Below are 21,176 nucleotides of genomic sequence, written 5' to 3' on the forward strand. Positions count from 1 at the left end.
TCTTTATTGTTTAGAGTTTAAAACTTTCTGCTCCGTCAGCAGAAGACGATCCGATAGACGCTCATGATAAAACGGACATATCAACCAGGGGCCAATTAACTAATCGGATGGGCAACGGGATTAAATATGTTAAACGATTTAGCGGATCCATTTGTTTCAATCCGATTTCACGAAGCTGTGATAAGTTGATCGAGATTATCTTTCCGGCGATTCGGCGACTGCTTTGACCGATATGGCTTCCAAAAAACGCTCGGCAAATTGGTCGAAGGTAGAGAAAAGCACAGCTCTTGAGCTAATTTTAATTCAAAGGCCAGAATTATTTGGGTCGTTTAGAGGTACTGCACTTAGGGGGAAGGAAAAGAAGGAGTTGTGAGAGTCTATTACACAACAATTGAATGAGTAAGTTTTGAATAGCACATTTTAGGCAGACACTTGTTTTACTTAGATTTTCCACATTATGCTCCAGTGTTTATTTTTGGTGCAATTAACTGCCTTCTAAGGGTTGTTTCCCCTTGTGAAAAACTCCCTTGTCACCAAAATTTGGTTATTTTTTCCCAATATGATAAATGCAGATTACGTTATTGAATAAAAAAGCATTTAAATTCTTGAAATATAAACAAAATCTTGACAAGACTTACTCTTTCACAGCAAAATGTATGCATAAAAAGTTGAAACATGTATATTTGCCACAATGGTAGCTGTTTTGGCCTGACTTTGTATTTTTCCCCCAAAGTCGCTTTTTAATTCCAGTGTGCAAGGGACAGCGGTAAAATAATTCTAAAAATACTAACTGAGCTCGTCTGATTATTGAAAAGAAATGACGAGCTTATGCCGGCATTTTATTGTCGTCGTCGGAGGAGGAAGTGGTTAAGGTTTGCGTACAGGTCACTTCCATGGAAATTATCAAAACTGTCGCTTTAAAACTTGCGGAACTTGTCCATCTCAACATTGTACCTTATCAATGCTGAGCCCCCCCCCATGTTTGTTTTTTGGTAAAGGTCATGAATATTGATTTATTTGGGCTGATTTTGAGAATTGGACATATGTAACCGAGGTAAAATAATCATGTTATAATACCCAGGGTTTTTCTCCTTGTGATTAGTTACCATTGGTTCCAACCATAGGTGGTGCTCTTCTTTTTTGAGTTATCATCCTAATATCTGTAAGTCAAGAAATGTTACATCTGTCTTATTTCAGATAGGGTGTCTACTGTCCTTCTAGGAGCATTGAAGAGTTGAAGAACATGTGTAAAAACTCCAAGGCAGCGAGTAAGCTAAATTAGGTCTGTTTTAAAAGCGAAATCTAGTCTGTTAAATTTTATTTCAAACTTCACATTATGATTTCTTTACATTGTTCAGCAGATTTCAGTAAACTGTTCAGCCATGCCAATGTTTTGTAGCTTCAATGTCTATATTTAAACTGAAAATAGCAACTCATAAATTGATACACTCGCACTGCTAGTTACATATCGAGTTTGTTTATAAACATCATAATAGTTTAATATATATATATATATATATATATATATATAAACCTTAGCAAATGATTTACACAAACCAATTAATGAACATTTCGAAGCAGACGAGTTATTTTTATTGATGAAATATGGTCAGGAGGTTTGGTTGACATGCATGGCTTTTCTGCATTTAAACAAAATAACACAATGTTTATTAATAATCATTGGCAAAGTTAATATGCGTGGATAATACCATCAAATATAAAACAGGTATATCTATTTACTTTATTAAAGTGTCTTTAAAAAATGGCTTTCCAAAAGTTATATTGATATATGCCGGTTCCCAGTCTTAGTGGTCCCATAACTACCTTCTAATTGTAACAGCCATTAAAAGTAAGTCAATGTGTTTGGTTTACCCAAATAGGGGTCCCCAGACGTTGAGGGTCAAAATCAAGCTGACAAGTTGGAAGTTATTCGGCGGTACCGAGTGATATCCCTGAATGCCCCCTACATGCCAATACCCGGTCTTGGGGGAGGGGGTCACATCGCCTCCTTCTGGTCGTAACAGTTACCCAAAGTAGTTAAATGTGGTTGTTTACCCAAAGCGGATCCCAAACGTTTATGGTCGGTTTTGGTCAAGCTGACCGCAGAATGGAAGTTATTTTGGGTGTAAGGTGATAGCTATAGATATCCTCTACAAACCTTTTCCGGTTTTAGGGCGTCACATCGCCTCTTACTAGTCGTACATGAAACCGATAGTAAGTCAATATGCATGTATTACCCAAATAACGGCCCCTGACGTTTTGGATCAATTTTGGTCAAGCTGATCAAAGATTTAAGTTATTGGGCATTGCTAGGTGATAATCCTGGATGTCCCCTACATTCAGCACCTTGTCTTAGAGCGTCACCTGCGTCATTCTGGTCGTAACAGCAATCTGAAGTGCTTGCTTAACTCAAATAAGGGTTCGTAAGACGTTGGAGTTAATTTTTGTGAAGCTGATCCCAGGATGGAAGTTATTTGGCGGTGTAAGCGATTGCCATAGATGTCCTCTGTATGCCAGTACTGGATCTAAGGGCGTCATGTCGCCTCCTTCTGGTCGTACCAGAAGCCAACGTATTCAATGTACATGTTTATCCAAAAATCGGCCAGACGTTTTTGGTGGAGTTTTGCAAACCTGACCAAGATTAAAGTTAATGGGCGGTGCTAAATACTCGTCCCTACATGTCAGTACCTGTTCTAAAGGCGTCACATCACCTCATTCTGGTCATACTGCTAACCCAAAGTAGTCCAATGAGCTTGTGTTACCCAATTACGGGATCCAACGCCGTTTTTGGTCAATTTTGGTCAAGCTGACCTGAATATGGATGTTATTATGCGTTTTAGGCGAAAACCCTGGGTGTCCCTTCCATGTCAGTACCCGGTATTTGGGCATCACATTGCCTCCTTTTAGCCGTAACATACAACCAAAGTAAGTTAATTTGCTTTTTGTGCGTAAATAGAGGTTGCCAAGACGTTGAGGTCAATTTGGTCAAGCTCACCACAAGATGTAAGTTATTGAGCGGTGCTAGGTGATAGCCATAGATGTCCACTTCATGCCAGTACCCGGTCTTGGGGCGTCACATCGCCTCCTTCTGGTCGTTCCAGCAGCCCAAAGTAGGTCAGTGTGCTTGTTTTAACCCAAATAGGGGGTCCTGGACGTTGGGGGTCGATTTGGTCAAACTCACCCCAAGATGGAAGTTATTGAGCGGTGCTAGGTGATAGCGCTGGATGTCCCCTACATGCCAGTACCCGGTCTTGGGGCGTCACATCGCCTCCTTCTGGTCGTTCCAGCAACCCAAAGTAGGTCAGTGTGCTTGTTTTACCAAATAGGGGGTCCTGGACGTTGGGGGCCGATTTTGGTTAAGCTCAAGCCAAGATGGAAGTTATTGAGCGGTGCTAGGTGATAGTCCTGGATGTTCCCTTCATGTCAGTACCCGGTCTTGGGGCGTCACAACGTCTCCTTTTGGGTCGTTCCAGCAACCCAAAGTAGGTCAGTGTGCTTGTTTTACCCAAATAGGGGGTCCTGGACGTTGGGGGTCGATTTTGGTCAAACTCACCCCAAGATGGAAGTTATTGAGCGGTGCTAGGTGATAGTCCTGGATGTTCTCTTCATGTCAGTACCCGGTCTTGGGGCGTCACATCGCCTCCTTCTGGTCGTTCCAGCAACCCAAAGTAGGTCAGTGTGCTTGTTTTACCCAAATAGGGGGTCCTGAACGTTGGGGGTCGATTTTGGTCAAGCTCACCCCAAGATGGAAGTTATTGAGCGGTGCTAGGTGATAGACATAGATGTCCCCTTCATGTCAGTACCCGGTCTTAAGGCGTCACATCGCCTCCTTCTGTTCGTTCCAGCAACCCAAAGTAGGTCAATGTGCTTGTTTTACCCAAATAGGGGGTCCTGGACGTTGGAGATCGATTTTGGTCAAGCTCTCCCCAAGATGGAAGTTATTGAGCGGTGCTAGGTGATAGCCCTGGATGTCCCCTTCATGTCAGTACCCGGTCTTGGGGCATCACATCGTCTCCTTCTGGTCGTTCCAGCAACCTACAGTAGTTCAGTGTGCTTGTTTTACCCAAATAGGGGATCCTGGACGTTGGGGGGTCGATTTTGGTCAAACTCACCCCAAGATGGAAGTTATTGAGCGGTGCTAGGTGATAGTCCTGGATGTTCTCTTCATGTCAGTACCCGGTCTTAGGGCGTCACATCGCCTCCTTCTGGTCGTTCCAGCAACCCAAAGTAGGTCAGTGTGCTTGTTTTACCCAAATAGGGGGTCCTGGACGTTGGGGGTCGATTTTGGTCAAACTCACCCCAAGATGGAAGTTATTGAGCGGTGCTAGGTGATAGCCCTGGATGTCCCCTTCATGTCAGTACCCGGTCTTGGGGCGTCACATCGTCTCCTTCTGGTCGTTCCAGCAACCTACAGTAGTTCAGTGTGCTTGTTTTACCCAAATAGGGGGTCCTGGACGTTGGGGGTTCGATTTTGGTCAAACTCACCCCAAGATGGAAGTTATTGAGCGGTGCTAGGTGATAGTCCTGGATGTCCCCTACATGCCATTACCCGGTCTTAGGGCGTCACATCGCCTCCTTCTGGTCGCTTCAGCAACCCAAAGTAGGTCAGTGTGCTTGTTTTACCCAAATAGGGGGTCCTGGACGTTGGGGGTCGATTTTGGTCAAGCTCACCCCAAGATGGAATTATTGGGCGGTGCTAGGTGATAGCCCTGGATGTCCCCTTCATGTCAATACCCGGTCTTGGGGCGTCACATCGCCTCCTTCTGGTCGTTCCAACAACCTACAGTAGTTCAGTGTGCTTGTTTTACCCAAATAGGGGGTCCTGGACGTTGGGGGTCGATTTTGGTCAAACTCACCCCAAGATGGAAGTTATTGAGCGGTGCTAGGTGATAGCCCTGGATGTCCCCTACATGCCAGTACCCGGTCTTGTGGCATCATATCGCCTCCTTCTGGTCGTTCCAGCAACCCAAAGTAGGTCAGTATGCTTGATTTACCCAAATAAGGGGTCCTGGACGTTGGGGTCGATTTTTGCCAAACTCACCCCAAGATGGAAGTTATTGGGTGGTGCTAGGTGATAGTCCTGGATGTCCCCTACATGCTAGTACCCGGTCTTATGGCGTCACATCGCCTCCTTCTGGTCGTTCTAGCAACCCAAAGTAGGTCAGTGTGCTTGTTTTACCTAATTAGGGGGTCCTGGACGTTGGGGTCGATTTTGGTCAAGCTCACGCCAAGATGGAAGTTATTGAGCGGTGCTAGGTGATAGTCCTGGATGTTCCCTTCATGTCAGTACACGGTCTTGGGGCGTCACATCGCCTCCTTCTGGTCGTTCCAGCAACCCAAAGTAGGTCAGTGTGCTTGTTTTACCAAATAGGGGGTCCTGGACGTTGGGGGTCGATTTTGGTCAAGCTCACCCCAAGATGGAAGTTATTGAGCGGTGCTAGGTGATAGCCCTGGATGTCCCCTACATGCCAGTACCCGGTCTTGGAGCATCACATCGCCTCCTTCTGGTCGTTCCAGCAACCCAAAGTAGGTCAGTATGCTTGTTTTACCAAAATAGGGGGCCCTGGAAGTTGGGGTCGATTTTTGCCAAGCTCACCCCAAGATGGAAGTTATTGGGCGGTGCTAGGTGATAGTCCTGGATGTCCCCTACATGCCAGTACCCGGTCTTAGGGCGTCACATCGCCTCCTTCTGGTCGTTCCAGCAACCCAAAGTAGGTCAGTGTGCTTGTTTTACCCAATTAGGGGGTCCTGGACGTTGGGGGTCGATTTTGGTCAAATTCACCCCAAGATGGAAGTTATTGAGCGGTGCTAGTTGATAGTCCTGGATGTTCCCTTCATGTCAGTACCCGGTCTTGGGGCGTCACATCGCCTCCTTCTGGTCGTTCCAGCAACCCAAAGTAGGTCAGTGTGCTTGTTTTACCCAAATAGGGGGTCCTGGACGTTGGGGGTCGATTTTGGTCAAACTCACCCCAAGATGAAAGTTATTGAGCGGTGCTAGGTGATAGCCCTGGATGTCCCCTACATGCCAGTACCCGGTCTTGGGGCATCACATCGCCTCCTTCTGGTCGTTCCAGCAACCCAAAGTAGGTCAGTGTGTTTGTTTTACCAAAATAGGGGGCCATGGACGTTGGGGTCGATTTTTGCCAAGCTCACCCCAAGATGGAAGTTATTGGGCGGTGCTAGGTGATAGTCCTGGATGTCACCTACATGCCAGTACCCGGTCTTAGGGCGTCACATCGCCTCCTTCTGGTCGTTCCAGCAACCCAAAGTAGGTCAGTGTGCTTGTTTTACCCAATTAGGCGGTCCTGGACGTTGGGGGTCGATTTTGGTCAAATTCACCTCAAGATGGAAGTTATTGAGCGGTGCTAGGTGATAGTCCTGGATGTTCCCTTCATGTCAGTACCCGGTCTTGGGGCGTCACATCGCCTCCCTCTGGTCGTTCCAGCAACCCAAAGTAGGTCCATGTGCTTGTTTTACCCAAATAGGGTGTCCTGGACGTTGGGGATCGATTTTGGTCAAGCTCACCCCAAGATGGAAGTTATTGAGCGGTGCTAGGTGATAGACCTAGATGTCCCCTTCATGTCAGTACCCGGTCTTAATGCGTCACATCGCCTCCTTCTGTTCGTTCCAGCAACCCAAAGTAGGTCAATGTGCTTGTTTTACCCAAATAGGGGGTCCTGGACGTTGGGGATCGATTTTGGTCAAGCTCACCCCAAGATGGAAGTTATTGAGCGGTGCTAGGTTATAGTCCTGGATGTCCCCTACATGCCAGTACCCGGTCTTAGGGCGTCACATCGCCTCCTTCTGGTCGTTCCAGCAACCCAAAGTAGGTCAGTGTGTTTGTTTTACCCAAATAGGGGGTCCTGGACGTTGGGGGTCGATTTTGTTCAAGCTCACCCCAAGATGGAAGTTATTGAGCGGTGCTAGGTGATAGCCCTAGATGTCCCCTTCATGTCAGTACCCGGTCTTAGGGCGTCACATCGCTTCCTTCTGGTCGTTCCAGCAACCCAAAGTAGTTCAGTGTGCTTGTTTTACCCAAATAGGGGTTCCTGGACGTTGAGGGTCGATTTTGGTCAAACTCACCCCAAGATGGAAGTTATTGAGCGGTGCTAGGTGATAGTCCTCGATGTTCTCTTCATGTTAGTACCCGGTCTTGGGGAGTCACATCGCCTCCTTCTGGTCGTTCCAGCAACCCAAAGTAGGTCAGTGTGCTTGTTTTACCCAAATAGGGGGCCCTGGACGTTGGGGTCGATTTTGGTCAAACTCACCCCAAGATGGAAGTTATTGAGCGGTGCTAGATGATAGTTCTGGATGTCTCCTACATGCCAGTACCCGGTCTTAGGGCGTCACATCGCCTCCTTCTGGTCGTTCCAGTAACCCAAAGTAGATCAGTGTGCTTGTTTTACCCAAATAGGGGGCCCTGGACGTTGGGGGTCGATTTTGGTCAAGCTCACCCCAAGATGGAAGTTATTGGGCGGTGCTAGGTGATAGCCCTCTATGTCCCCTTCATGTCTGTACCCGGTCTTAGGGAGTCACATCGCCTCCTTCTGGTCGTATTAGCAACCCAAAGTAGGTCAATGTGCTTGTTTTAACCAAATATGTGTTTCCCTTACGTTTAAGTTAATTGTGTTTAGGCTGAATCGAAGATGGAAGTCATGCGGCACTGCTAGGTGATAGCCAAGATGTCCATTTTATGCCAGTTACCTGTCTTATGGCGTTACATCGCCTCCTTTTGGTCGTATTAGCAACCCAAAGTAGTTTAATGTGTTTGTTTAACTCAATCAAAAGGGCCAAAGAGGTTGGGGTCAATTTATTCAAGCTGACCCTAAGATGGAAGTCATTTGTAGGTGCCAGTTCATAGCCATTGCCAGTACCCTGTCTTAGAGCGTCAAATTGCCTCCTTCTGGTCGTAACAAGGGGTCCCAAGGATTTAGGTGCGGCATCTTGCTGTCGTACTAACAACACAATTTCCTTAATTTCTTTGCCATGCACTGACCCCGTCTTGGAGGATACATATGGTCTTCCTAACCCCAGTACTACGCTTATTAAATGATTACAGGGAATAGTCTTTTTAAAGGGTCTGCGTCGTATGCTTACCCTGTCTTCTGGAGTCTTTATTTGATCAGCATGAATCTTAGATAATTACACTATCAACAAAGCGGGATTTTTTCTTTCAAAAAAAGCGTTTCCACCGCGGGAGAGAATGCGTCATCGCGGAATATCGCAACGATATATTCCACCGCAGCCAACGCGGTGGTGCGCGTCGTCACCGCAATCATCTGCTGTTACTGCTGTTTCTGCGTACGACTTAATTCCGTATAAATGCACGCGGCAAATCGCCGTAATTCGGCAAAACCGAGATGTTTAGGTATTTGGGGTACAAATAGAATAGAAGAAGTAGATTAAACCGTGCTCGCGGACAGGATTTTACTTGATTGCGAGGGTAAACAATCGCATTGCTCTTATATAAATACTGACTAAACAACCAGAATGCAACTCATAGTAAAACGATTGAAGAATGTTGGTTAAATATTTTGATACCAAATTTTACGAGAACGCTATTCATATTATACATATTTTTACTTAATATAGCGGGTGTTTCGGATTAAAAACCAAATACCAAATATTATAAAGTACAGTATTTATTGGGGGAATGGGGGTAAACTGTGCCAGTAATAATATTTTAAAAAGCTGATGTAATATTTTAAATGTTTATGTTATCTGGGGCCAAAAATAAATCCAATTTAAATTATTCCCCCATGTGTTATCAACATATTAGCTGGTTATCCCGGATACTATTTAGCCGCGGGTAGCCTCTACTGAGTACTGTAGTACATATTAATTTTATGGTTTACTTTTGTTCGAACTGGTTCTTTTTGATTATGTTTCATCGTGTTTTATTTATATAAACCATTTGCGTTAATGATATTTTCTTTGAAACATTGTTGTTGTGTGGCAGGTGTTCTTATTGGCTGCTGGAAAATAGTAGATTCCTTTCACATTTCGTGTTTCGTGGTAAAAGTACTTATTGGCTGCTAAGTCCCTTATTGGCTGCTGTACTTATTGGCTGCTGTTATTGGCTGCTAGCTTGCTGTCAGTCAAACATAGCGGGAAAAATAATTTTGTTTTGCCGTAGGGCAAAACTTAAAGAATGCCTAAAAATGGAGAACTTAGTGTATCTTCCTGTAGAAAAGATTCACTTAAATGGTACAGTACAATACTGTTGTTAATGTTTCATGTGATTTATACCAAAACGCAGTTGCCCGGAGTTGTAGTCATTCTAAAATGCCGTCCAGGCTTTTTTTTAATGATGGTTAGCCAGGCTAACCATCATTAAAAAAAGCCTGGATGGCTTTTTAGAATGACTACACGGAGTTGTTGTGTAATATTCTTATATAATATTTAGGGTCCCTAGACTTACCCACAGGTGCTCGTCACATTGCCTGGATACAGTAATAATACTTATTTCATATTTTTTTTTAAATTTTATTATTTATTTATTTCGGTCAAGATAGTGAATACATGTCATTTAAAAAAATATTCCACAATTTTTCATGAAAGAAAATTAGTACTAGTCACAAATCCGAACACTTTTTGATGTTATTTACAATTATCTTGGAGAGTTTATGTTGTAGTTAGTCCAAATAATTGTACGTTGACGGATTTTTTTAGATTTTTGATATGGCAAATCCTTCACGTACAAATTGTTTAGTATCAAAAGTGGGTAGTTGTTCCGATCAGGATTCCGGGTTAAAGCATATAGCGTCTATAAAATATCATAAAAACAAGAAATATTACCAGATAATGATATTTTATATTAGTTCCGTACACAATTTTTTTTTATCCAACTTATAATTATGAATTTGACGGCTTTCCTTCATTTCATTCTGTCAAAACATAACGATATATACATGAAGGGCACCTGCAAGGCTTCAGGGCACAGTTTTAAATCGCTCGGAACATTTCGGCCATGACCGAGTTGTCACGATTGTATAACGAGGTCTATCTCGAAGCTTTGTTGGAAGAGGCCGAGTTATTACGATTGTATCGAGTTGTTCCCCTTCGCATAATTGTTATCTGTGTCGGTCAACTTTCGTTTTATTGGAAAGGTAAACAACTTGTTTTAATGCATTAAATGCTTGTTTAGTGCAAAATAACATTTCACTTACATAGCAAAATATGAAAATAACTCTTTATGATCAATTTCAACCATAAAATACTTCACTTAAAACAATTTCAATATTTTTAAAACACCCCCGTTTTTTGCACATTCCCGTTTAGACGTTAGGGATTGGAAGAATCCCGTATAACACGTCTATTATTTTAGACTAATGTTGTAGTAAGTTAAACTTTCGTATGAAACATCTTTGGTCCATGTGAAAACAGCTGTCAAAGTACAGATTCACGATCTTGTAAATTTTATGTCGAAAATGGTTCATTTTATGGACAGTAAATCACCCTTCAAATTATGCTATGAAGGGCACTAATACTGAACACTTGAAAAGCGAAAATACATGGTCATACACTTATAATTAAACAGTATGCCAGGGCTCGACATTAACCACTGCCCGATTGCCCGGGGCAAGTAATTTTTGCAGGCGGGCAGTAGTTTTTAGAATCTACCTGCCCGATCGGGCAGTAACAAAAAAACTCGTCATAGTGGCGACTTTTCTGGTAAAAAATAGTAGTCCGTAATCTCCTTCTTGGAGAGTATTTATCAAACCGAAACTAATGCACTCATTGGTTGTTGACTCGGAAAATCGGGTCAAACGGAGCTCCTCTGACATTTTCATTCGAAACTACGATGGCGAAGACTGCCGAATATTTTCCGATAGAGCTCGAGTAATTCCGTCTAGGTCCGTTGGCCAATCGCGTGAGCTGCACCAAATCCATATAGCTAGCATTCCAGTTAATGCCCTCACAATGTACACAAATCGTCAAATGATGTTTTGACAGTCGACGCTGTCAAGTTTTTTTTAATGTTTCAAACGAAAAAAGGCTAAGTCATCCGAGAAAAAGACCAGCTATGAAAAGAAACGAAAACGACGCTGGGTCGAGTCTTGGGGAAACAATTTTCCTGGACTCAGACACAGCGAGAATGGTCATTTTGACTATTTTTCGGACTGCTCCAATTTTCGGATACTCGGTTTTTGGAACTTGAATGTATGTGCTATTAGTTACAAATTTCATGACAACTGATTTATTTCAAATACAGCAAGCCCTGATGTGCAGGTTGAATCTGGAAATGGGTTTTGATGTGAAGTATAACAACAAAATGAGCCCCAAAAAATTGGGCAAGTAAAAAATCCATTCGGGCAAGTGAAAATGGCTAGGTGGTTGCACGAAGGGCAACCAAGTATTAGAATAAGCGTCAAGCCCTGTATGCTATATTAAATAAACACTTAGCTGCAAAGTGATTTATTGTTTCCGAGGTTTTTTCAAAACATTGGCTTCAAATGTAAACTGTGATTTCTATTTATAAATATCTTCAGTGTAGGTCAACATAACTACAAGACCTAAAGATGCGTGTGCGCCCTCTGACGTCATCCCCCCATGTGCTACATTTTGATCTTTAAGCGTATAAACATTGAATGGCATTTTTTAGAAAAATACTTAACAAAACAAGATGAAACTTCGCAAGTGTGACCAAGGCAAGCCTCTGTATTGATCTAGATCATCGAATAATCGATCACGCTGAAATTCGCCATTACAAAAGAACCGGGAGGTTGAAAAACAACGGATTTTTCCCCCCTAAAACACGTTCAGAACATACTGACATGCAAACTTTGTGCATGGATTACAAAGAGAAGCTTAAAATATCATTCATACCGATAAAAACTTGTTGAGTAAGACGCGTATTTATCCAAATCGAACATTTTTTGCTGCTGTATTTCTACTTTCTTCCCTTTCACCTCCTTTTTTCTACAGAACTGGCCTTGCCGAAAGAAAACATAACTCATGTGGCCAGTCTCTGTTCGTATATAATACGATTTTGGTGAAGCCCCAGTTTTTGAATCCCAAGTCCCACAATCATCACCAAAATAGCTCCTTTGTTTTTTATCCCTTTTTAATAGATGAGTTCTTTGAATTGTTCCAAAACAAAATAAACATTTTCCTTCAACCCCTGTGGTATAACAGTCAGTCCACCCTCCCCACTTAATAAGATCTCGACTATTTGTTCAAGGCTTAACAGTCCATTCAGAACATTTAGCATGAACCCAATTCCTACAATTAGAACAATGTATGCATTGATCACTACTACAGTCAACAGCTTATATAACCAAGGAAACTCATCCATCATTAATGATTTCAGAGTGTAAAGTTCTATTAATTTGGACTCTAATACTTACAGCAATAACTTACCTTTTTTACTCGCGATTGTTATTTATGAATCTTCAAATGAAGCCGTCAATTTGTGTGAAAATCACCCGCAATTATAAATGTACACGTAATGCGGTCCTTTAATGCGTAATTATTATGGTATTTACTCAACACGTGTCACAGAGCAGAAAAGGGTTTACCCAAATTAACACACTTTCAATAATACCAAACTGTCACCCAAAAAATGTGACGCTACTTTGTGGGGTGTCATATACCGGGTGATAATTATGTTGTTTTTATATGTAATTAGTGACAAACATACAAACTGGTGTAAATCGGTTGGCAGTTTGCACGTAAATTGAACAAATAGTTAAAGAAAAAAATGTTCATTTTTTTTATATATTAATATATTTTTAATATCTTGGTATAAACTTATAAAACCGGGGGGGGGGGCAAATGTCCGCCCCCTCGAAAACGGCGGGGGGGGGGCAAATGTCCGCCCCCTCGAAAACGGCGGGGGGGCAAATGTCCGCGATGGTCCAAAAGGGGGGCAAACATCCGGGGGGGCAAACATCCGGGGGGGGGGCAAATGTCCTAGAATCGTTTTAAACATCGCCTGATTTTGTGTATTTGGTGTGGTCTGGTTATTATTGTCCATAAGTAAGCTAATTTATCTGAAGATGAGAACTTCGCTGATTAAAAACTTCTTTTTTCAATTTTCATATAAACAAAAATTAAAATTTGAAAGCCCTGAACTATACTGTAGATCTAAGTTAGTTTAAAAGAAAATGATTTTAACAACATTTTCGACCTATTTCAAAGGCAATGTTTCAAGTATATTCCAAAATACTTTCAAATGCTGTTTATTGATGTAACATTTCCATAAGACTATAAATGCTATTATTTGAATCCAAATTCATAATCATTTTCATAATACAACAACTAATTAGTTATTTTTACCTGCGTCAAATCATCTTTCGGTTGGCGAAGGGAGACAACCATTTCACTGACATATTGTCTTTATTCAATTGAACAATAAGTAAATATTTTCATGAACTTTTTCATTTTTATGAGTGTGTTTAAGTTATATGAATATTATGAGATCATCATTAATTGGAATAATTGATTATTTTGGAAGCTTTTATCTGTCTTTCGGTTGGTGAGTCGGCACGCGGAATTCGATCTCGAACACTGAAATTTCAACTGCCTATTACATCATTATATTTTAATATTTTTCTCTAAAATTTGGTGTGGTAATGTATTTGTATAATATTAATATAAAAACAATAAAATAAATGCATTAGAAGGCGTCTTTCGGTAATTTTATCCGTCTTTTGGTAAATAATCGTATTTCGGTAAGTCTAGGGACCGTAAAATTTGTGGCGACAATATTTCAATTTATGGCGACAACGATTTTTTTTTCAAAATATTTTCTTAAAATGACTTAATGCACCTGTCCCTTTTTTGTAGCTCATTGTCCCTTTTCTGCAGCACACTGCTAGTTTTAAATCCTTTTTAAGTTTGCACCAACATAAGCTTGAATTTGAATCTATATTCAACAAGGTGCCTGAATATCTTTTGTAGATTTTTGTATATAAAGCTCAGAATTGTTTCATTTTAATGAAATAAACTATTGGTTCATTATTTTACAGATTTGTATGACTGGTCCATTCCTGTACAGAGATGCAAATCAACAAAAGTTGCACTTTCCCCGGTAGGGTCACCGGCCTCCTCCCCACGCAAGAGCGGAGTCAAAGTAGATCTGGAGAATGGAAAGGGAACTGGCTCTCTTGTAAAGACCAATGAACATGACATTGCACTCTTTCGATATAAAACCACTGTGTTTGCAGTCAAAGAGGAATGCCCGCATGCAGGTATTTTAAGTGAAGTGTAAGAGAGCACATCATTATTTACTGATATATGCATATAAACAACCACTTAAAGTCTTCATAATTTTAAAGTAAACAATTAAACTTTTAATTTTTTTAAACATTTTATTGTTGTTTTCCAGGTGGACCTCTCCATCTTGGAGAGATAGAAGACCTAGGAGATGAGCTTCTGTGTGTCCGCTGTCCCTGGCATGGCTGGCGGATCAGTCTGCACGATGGACATGTCACCCTGCCTAAGGGGCACAACTTTCAGTCCACAGTTGTCTACCCAGTCAAGATCACGCAGGAAGGGCAAATATCAATTGGCTTTCGAGGACTAGATTCAAAATATTTCAAAGTTGATGAGGTTGAGTTTTAAGTTTGTTATATTATTATTATGGTCACTTTACTTGGTTGTAAATATTGTTTTTGTTTTGTTAAATTGTGTTCGTGATATTTTATTAGTCAGTCAGGCTACGGGTAAAGGTAATGTAACTATTGTAACCAAGACGATAACAGGGCTTTTTCTGGCTACTTTGGGAAGTTGAACCAAAAGCAGTCACATTGGGAATAACTGTGGCAGATGTTATATTTTTTAATGTCTGTGGGAAAAAGATTCTCCTATTCTGTCTGTTGATACCATATTTGACCAACAACATTTCTAGGAATTTTATTTGAAAATTTTGCATTCAAATTAAGAAAAAAATTCCCTTTTTGCCATTGGAAGATTGTGTATAACTTTTGCAATGCCAGTAATTGTTTTGTTTGATGTTGTTTTCATTCCAGATTTTGTTTGTATTTAAGCAGTGTACTGAAATCTTTTGGAGCCGGAGGACAATTTGTCTGATATTTATGCCGCCTACTCAGGACAATGATAAATCACAATGCAAAAGTATTCATATATAGGGACTTGATACAGTGAATATTTCTCGTGTGAGAGGATAAAGCAGTGAGGGTGGCATGGTGTATACAAAACCAGTTAGTATCCAATATATCCTTTGATTTCACATAACATAATATTGCTTGTACAATATTGCACAATTACAAGCTACAATAACTTTATAATGCAATTTTTGGTCAGTTATGTTTAAAAACATATTACAGCAAGCAATACACTTTTCAGATTCATACCAAACTCACACATTGGTACAGCGGGCATCAAAATTAATTATTATGCCCCCCTTCGAAGAAAAGGGGTACCGGTATATATTGCTTTGCACATGTCGGTCGGTTGGTAGGTCGGTCAGTTGGGCATGACCAGTAGATGACCCCGATTGATTATAGGGGTCAAAGGTCAAGGTCACAGTGACCTTTAATGGTAAAATGATTTTAAAGCTTGTCAAAGTGATAACTCAAGAATGCCTAGACCTATGGTCATCAAACTGCATATGGAGGCTGGGCCTGACCAGTAGATGACCTCTATTGATTTGTGGGATCATCGGGTCAAAGGTCAAGGTCACAGTGACCTTGAATGATAAAAGGTTGTCCGAGTGATAACTCGACAATGCCTGAACCCATGGCCCTCAAACTTGACATGGAGGCTTAGCCTGACCAGTAGATGACCCCTATTCATTTTAAGGTTCTTCGGGCCAATGGTTAAGGTCAAAGTGACCTTTAATGATAGAAGGTTGTCTTAGTGATAACTAGACAATGCCTGCACCAATGGCCCTCAAACTTGACTTAGAGGTTGGGCCGAGGACCCCTCTCGATTTTGGGGGTCATCAAGTCAAAAGTCAAGGTCACCGTGACCTTGAAGGCAAACTTAACAATTCCTTGACCAATGGTCATCAAACTTGACATGAAGGTTGGCCCTGACTAGTAGATGACCCCTATTGATTTTGGGGGTCATCTGGATAAAGTTCAAGGTCAGAGTGACGTTTTATGCGAAAAAGTAAACAAACCTCCCAGTGGTATCTCAACAATGCCTGAACAGTAGATGACACCTTTTGATATTAGGAATCATAGGGTCAAAGGTCATGGTCACAGTGACCTTAAATGCGAAAATGTTCTTAGAGTGATAACTTGACAATGCCTGCACCTTTGGCCCTCAAACATGACTTGGGGGTTGGGCCTGACCTGTAGATGACCCCTTTTATTTAAGGGGTCATCAAAGGTCAAGGTCACACTGACCTTGAACTCTGAAAGCTTTTCTGTGTGATAAACTGACAATGCCTGCACCCATGACCCTCAAACTTGACATTTAGGTTTTGGGTCACCAGTTGATGACGCCTTTGGATTTTGAGGTCAAAGGTCATGGTCATAACTCATATTCATCATTAAAATTTTGTCATATTTACTTATTTTCTGCTGCTAAGAGGATCCATTTTCATCTGAAAATATCAGTCATCATCTGAACAGGATAAAACATTTTGAATGGTCATAATCTTATGACAAATCAGCTATCATTTCAGCCCATGCATATTTCATTCAATTGTCCATATAATCCTGACAACATGGCGCTCAGGGGGGGGGGGGGGCATAATGTTTAACAAACATCCCTTGTTATGCTTGAAATAGCTAGCAGAGATCTTGCTTGTTTGTGGGTTGGATTCCTTAACATAATGCTTATGAAAATTATTGAGTTTGAAATACATTTAGACCAGTCTAGGGCCTATGTAACGAAAAGGTTCAAGTTTCAAGTTGGACACAAATTAGAATACATGTATGCAAATCTTGACTTTTTAATAAAGGATTTACCAAATTGGTTTATTTTTATTTTATATACAGGTGCATATTCATTTTAACATTTTAAAATGGTCTTTGTTTTTCTTACATCTGACTATTTGTACATTGTGTTTGTTGAAATGGTTAGCTATGAAACAGTTCTGTAATGTGGACATGTTGCAATATATACTGTTTTACTTTTATGGTACTATTAACGATTTTTATCAGCTATCTATAGACGTTTAGTTTTATGTTTTTAGTACGAATATATAGGGCTTGTTTTAAACCATAGTCAGTATTGCTTTACTAAGTTTTGTTTAAAATTAATATTCAGTGTATTCACATACAAATTGTCAGTAATTTGTTTATTTACTGCATAACTGTAACTGTATTGTTAAGAAAAATAAAATTTCCCTATTCGAGCTATACAGGTTTTTAGTTGATTCTTAAATGACCAGGGTCTTAAAATTCCTCCCAATTGCAAAACGACATGAACTGCTTTGTAAATGCCCACAAAATACTTAGAAATTGGTCTATGACTTTGATATATAAAAATACAACTATCTTATAGTTGGTATAACACGGAACATATCCTATTCTAAGCGAGTGGTTAGCAAAACAATAAAAATAAATGTCACACTAAGTAGTATATTTATAATATAACATGATAATAGAGGCCACACTTGGTAGAGCATGATACTTGAGGCCACACTTGGTAATATAAAGCATGATAATGGAGGCCACACTTGGTAGTATAAAACATGATAATTGAGGCCACACTTGGTAGTATTAAACGTGATAATGGAGGGCACACTTGGTGGTATATACCATGATACTTGAGGCCACACTTTGTAATATATAACATGATACTTGAGGCCACACTTGGAAGGTATAAAGCATGATAATGGAGGCCACACTTTGTAGTATTAAGCATGATACTTGAGGCCACACTTGGTAGTATAAAGCATGATAATGGAGGCCACACTTGGTAGTATATAACATGATACTTGAGGCCACACTTGGAAGTATATAACATGATAATGGAGGTCACACTTTGTAGTATTAAGCATGATACTTGAGGCCACACTTGGTAGTATAAAACATGATACTTGAGGCCACACTTGGTAGTATTAAACGTGATAATGGAGGGCACACTTGGTGGTATATACCATGATACTTGAGGCCACACTTTGTAATATATAACATGATACTTGAGGCCACACTTGGTAGGTATAAAGCATGATAATGGAGGCCACACTTTGTAGTATTAAGCATGATACTTGAGGCCATACTTTGTAATATATAACATGATACTTGAGGCCACACTTGGTAGTATAAAGCATGATAATGGAGGCCACACTTGGTAGTATATAACATGCTACTTGAGGCCACACTTGGTAATATATAACATGATACTTGAGGCCACACTTGGTAATATATAACATGATACTTGAGGCCACACTTGGTAATATATAACATGATAATGGAGGCCACACTTGGTAGTATATAACATGATACTTGAGGCCACGCTTGGTAATTTATAATATGATAATGGAGGCCACACTTGGTAATATATAACATGATAATGGAGGCCACACTTGGTAATATATAACATGATAATGGAATCCACACTTGGTACTATAAAAGATGATAATGAAGGCCACACTTGGTAGTATATAACATGATACTTGAGGCCACACTTGGTACTTTATAATATGATAATGGAGGCCACACTTGGTAGTATATTACATGATATGGAGGCCACACTTGGTAGTATAAAACATGATAATGGAGGCCACACTTGGTAATATATAACATGATAATAGAGGCCACACTTGGTAGTATAAAACATGATAATGGAGGACACACTTGGTTGTAAAACTATGATAATTGAGGCCACACTTGATAGTATATAACATGATAATGGAGGCCGCACTTGATAGTATATAACATGATAATGGAGACCACACTTGGTAGTATAAAGCATGATAATGGAGGCCACACTTGGTAGTATATAACATGATACTTGAGGCCACACTTGGTAATATGTTACATGATAATGGGGACCAGACTTGGTAATATATAACATGAAAATGGAGGCCACACTTGGTAGTATTAAACATGATAATGAAGGACACACTTGGTGGTATAAAATATGATAATTGAGGCCATACTTGGTAGACTTAGTATAAAACATGATAATGGAGGCCACGCTTGGTACTATAAAACATGATAATGGAGGCCACACTTGGTAGTATATAACATGATACTTGAGGCCACACTTGGAAGTATATAACATGATAATGGAGGCCACACTTGGTACTATATAACATGATAATGGAGGCCACACTTGGTACTATAAAACATGATAATGGAGGCCACACTTGGTAGTATATAACATGATACTTGAGGCCACACTTGGAAGTATATAACATGATAATGGAGGTCACACTTTGTAGTATTAAACATGATAATGGAGGACACACTTGGAAGTATATAACATGATAATGGAGGCCACGCTTGGTAGTATATAACATGATAATGGAGGCCACACTTGGTAGTATATAACATGATAATGGAGGCCACACTTGGTAGTATAAAACATGATAATGGAGGCCAGACTTGGTTATATATAACATGATAATGGAGGCCACGCATGGTAGTATAAAACATGATAATGGAGGCCACACTTGGAAGTATAAAACATGATATTGGAGGCCAGACTTGGTAATATAAAACATGATAATGGAGGCCACACTTGGTAGTATAAAGCATGATATTAAGGGCCACACTTGGTAGTATATTACATGATAATGGGGACCAGACTTGGTAATATATAACATGAAAATGGAGGCCACACTTGGTAGTATTAAACATGATAATGGAGGCCACACTTGGTGGTATAAAACATGATAATGGAGGCCATACTTGGTAGACGTAGTATAAAACATGATAATTGAGGCCACACTTGGTAGTATAAAGCATGATAATGGAGGCCACACTTGGTAGTATAAAACATGATAATTGAGGCCACACTTGGTAGTATTAAACGTGATAATGGAGGACACACTTGGTGGTATATACCATGATACTTGAGGCCACACTTGGTAATATATAACATGATACTTGAGGCCACACTTGGTAGTATATAACATGATAATTGAGGCCACACTTGGTAGTATAAAACATGATAATTGAGGCCACACTTGGTAGAGCATGATACTTGAGGCCACACTTAGTGGTATATAACATGGTACTTGAGGCCACACTTGGTAATATATAACATGATACTTGAGGCCACACTTGGTAGTATAAAGCATGATAATGGAGGCCACACTTGGTACTTTATAATATGATAATTGAGGCCACACTTGGAAGTATATATCATGATAATGGAGGCCACATTTGGTAATATATAACATGATAATAGAGGCCACACTTGGTAGTTTAAATCATGATAATGGGGGCACACTTGGAAGTATAAAACATAATAATGAAGGCCACACTTGGTAGTATATTGCATGATAATGGAGGCCACACTTGGTAATATATAACATGATAATGGAGGCCACACTTGGTACTGTATAACATGATAATGGAAGCCACACTTGGTACTATAAAACATGATAATGGAGGCCACACTTGGTAGTATATTACATGATAATGGAGGCCAGACTTGGTAGTATATTACATGAAAATGGAGGCCACACTTGGTAGTATATTACATGATAATGGAGGCCACACTTGGTAATATATAACATGATAATGGAGGCCACACTTGGTACTGTATAACATGATAATGGAAGCCACACTTGGTACTATAAAACATGATAATGGAGGCCACACTTGGTAGTATATTACATGATAATGGAGGCCACACTTGGTAGTATATAACATGATAATAGAGGCCACACTTGGTAGTATATTACATGACAATGGAGGCCACACTTGGTAATATATAACATGATAATGGAGGCCACACTTGGTACTGTATAAGATGATAATAGAAGCCACACTTGGTACTATAAAACATGATAATGGAGGCCACACTTGGTAGTATATAACATGATAATGGAGGCCACACTTGGTAGTATATTACATGACAATGGAGGCCACACTTGGTAGTATATAACATGATAATGGAGGCCAAACTTGGTAGTATATTACATGACAATGGAGGCCACACTTGGTAGTATATTACATGATAATGGAGGCCACACTTGGTAGTATATTACATGATAATGGAGGCCACACTTGGTAATATATAACATGATAATGGAGGCCACACTTGGTACTGTATAACATGATAATGGAAGCCACACT

At 40.4% G+C, this 21,176-nt stretch overlaps 1 protein-coding gene across 2 annotated transcripts; it reads left to right on the plus strand.

Moving 5' to 3' along the window:
- Positions 1-9,076: 9,076 nt before the first annotated feature.
- Positions 9,077-17,275, plus strand: LOC128230181 (uncharacterized). 2 transcript variants are annotated; one of them, XM_052942238.1, is made up of 4 exons: positions 9,077-9,207; positions 13,974-14,195; positions 14,333-14,556; positions 14,976-17,275. In XM_052942238.1, exons 1-4 carry the CDS (start codon positions 9,162-9,164, stop codon positions 15,093-15,095), a joined length of 612 nt encoding a protein of 203 aa, XP_052798198.1. In that variant the 5' UTR covers positions 9,077-9,161; the 3' UTR covers positions 15,096-17,275. The 2 variants fall into 2 exon arrangements, with proteins under 2 accessions (XP_052798198.1, XP_052798199.1); XM_052942239.1 differs by having other exon boundaries at positions 14,333-15,116.
- The last annotated feature ends 3,901 nt before the right edge of the window (positions 17,276-21,176 follow it).

This window comes from Mya arenaria, chromosome 4 (assembly GCF_026914265.1).
Source record: "Mya arenaria isolate MELC-2E11 chromosome 4, ASM2691426v1".
NCBI lineage: Eukaryota > Metazoa > Mollusca > Bivalvia > Myida > Myidae > Mya > Mya arenaria.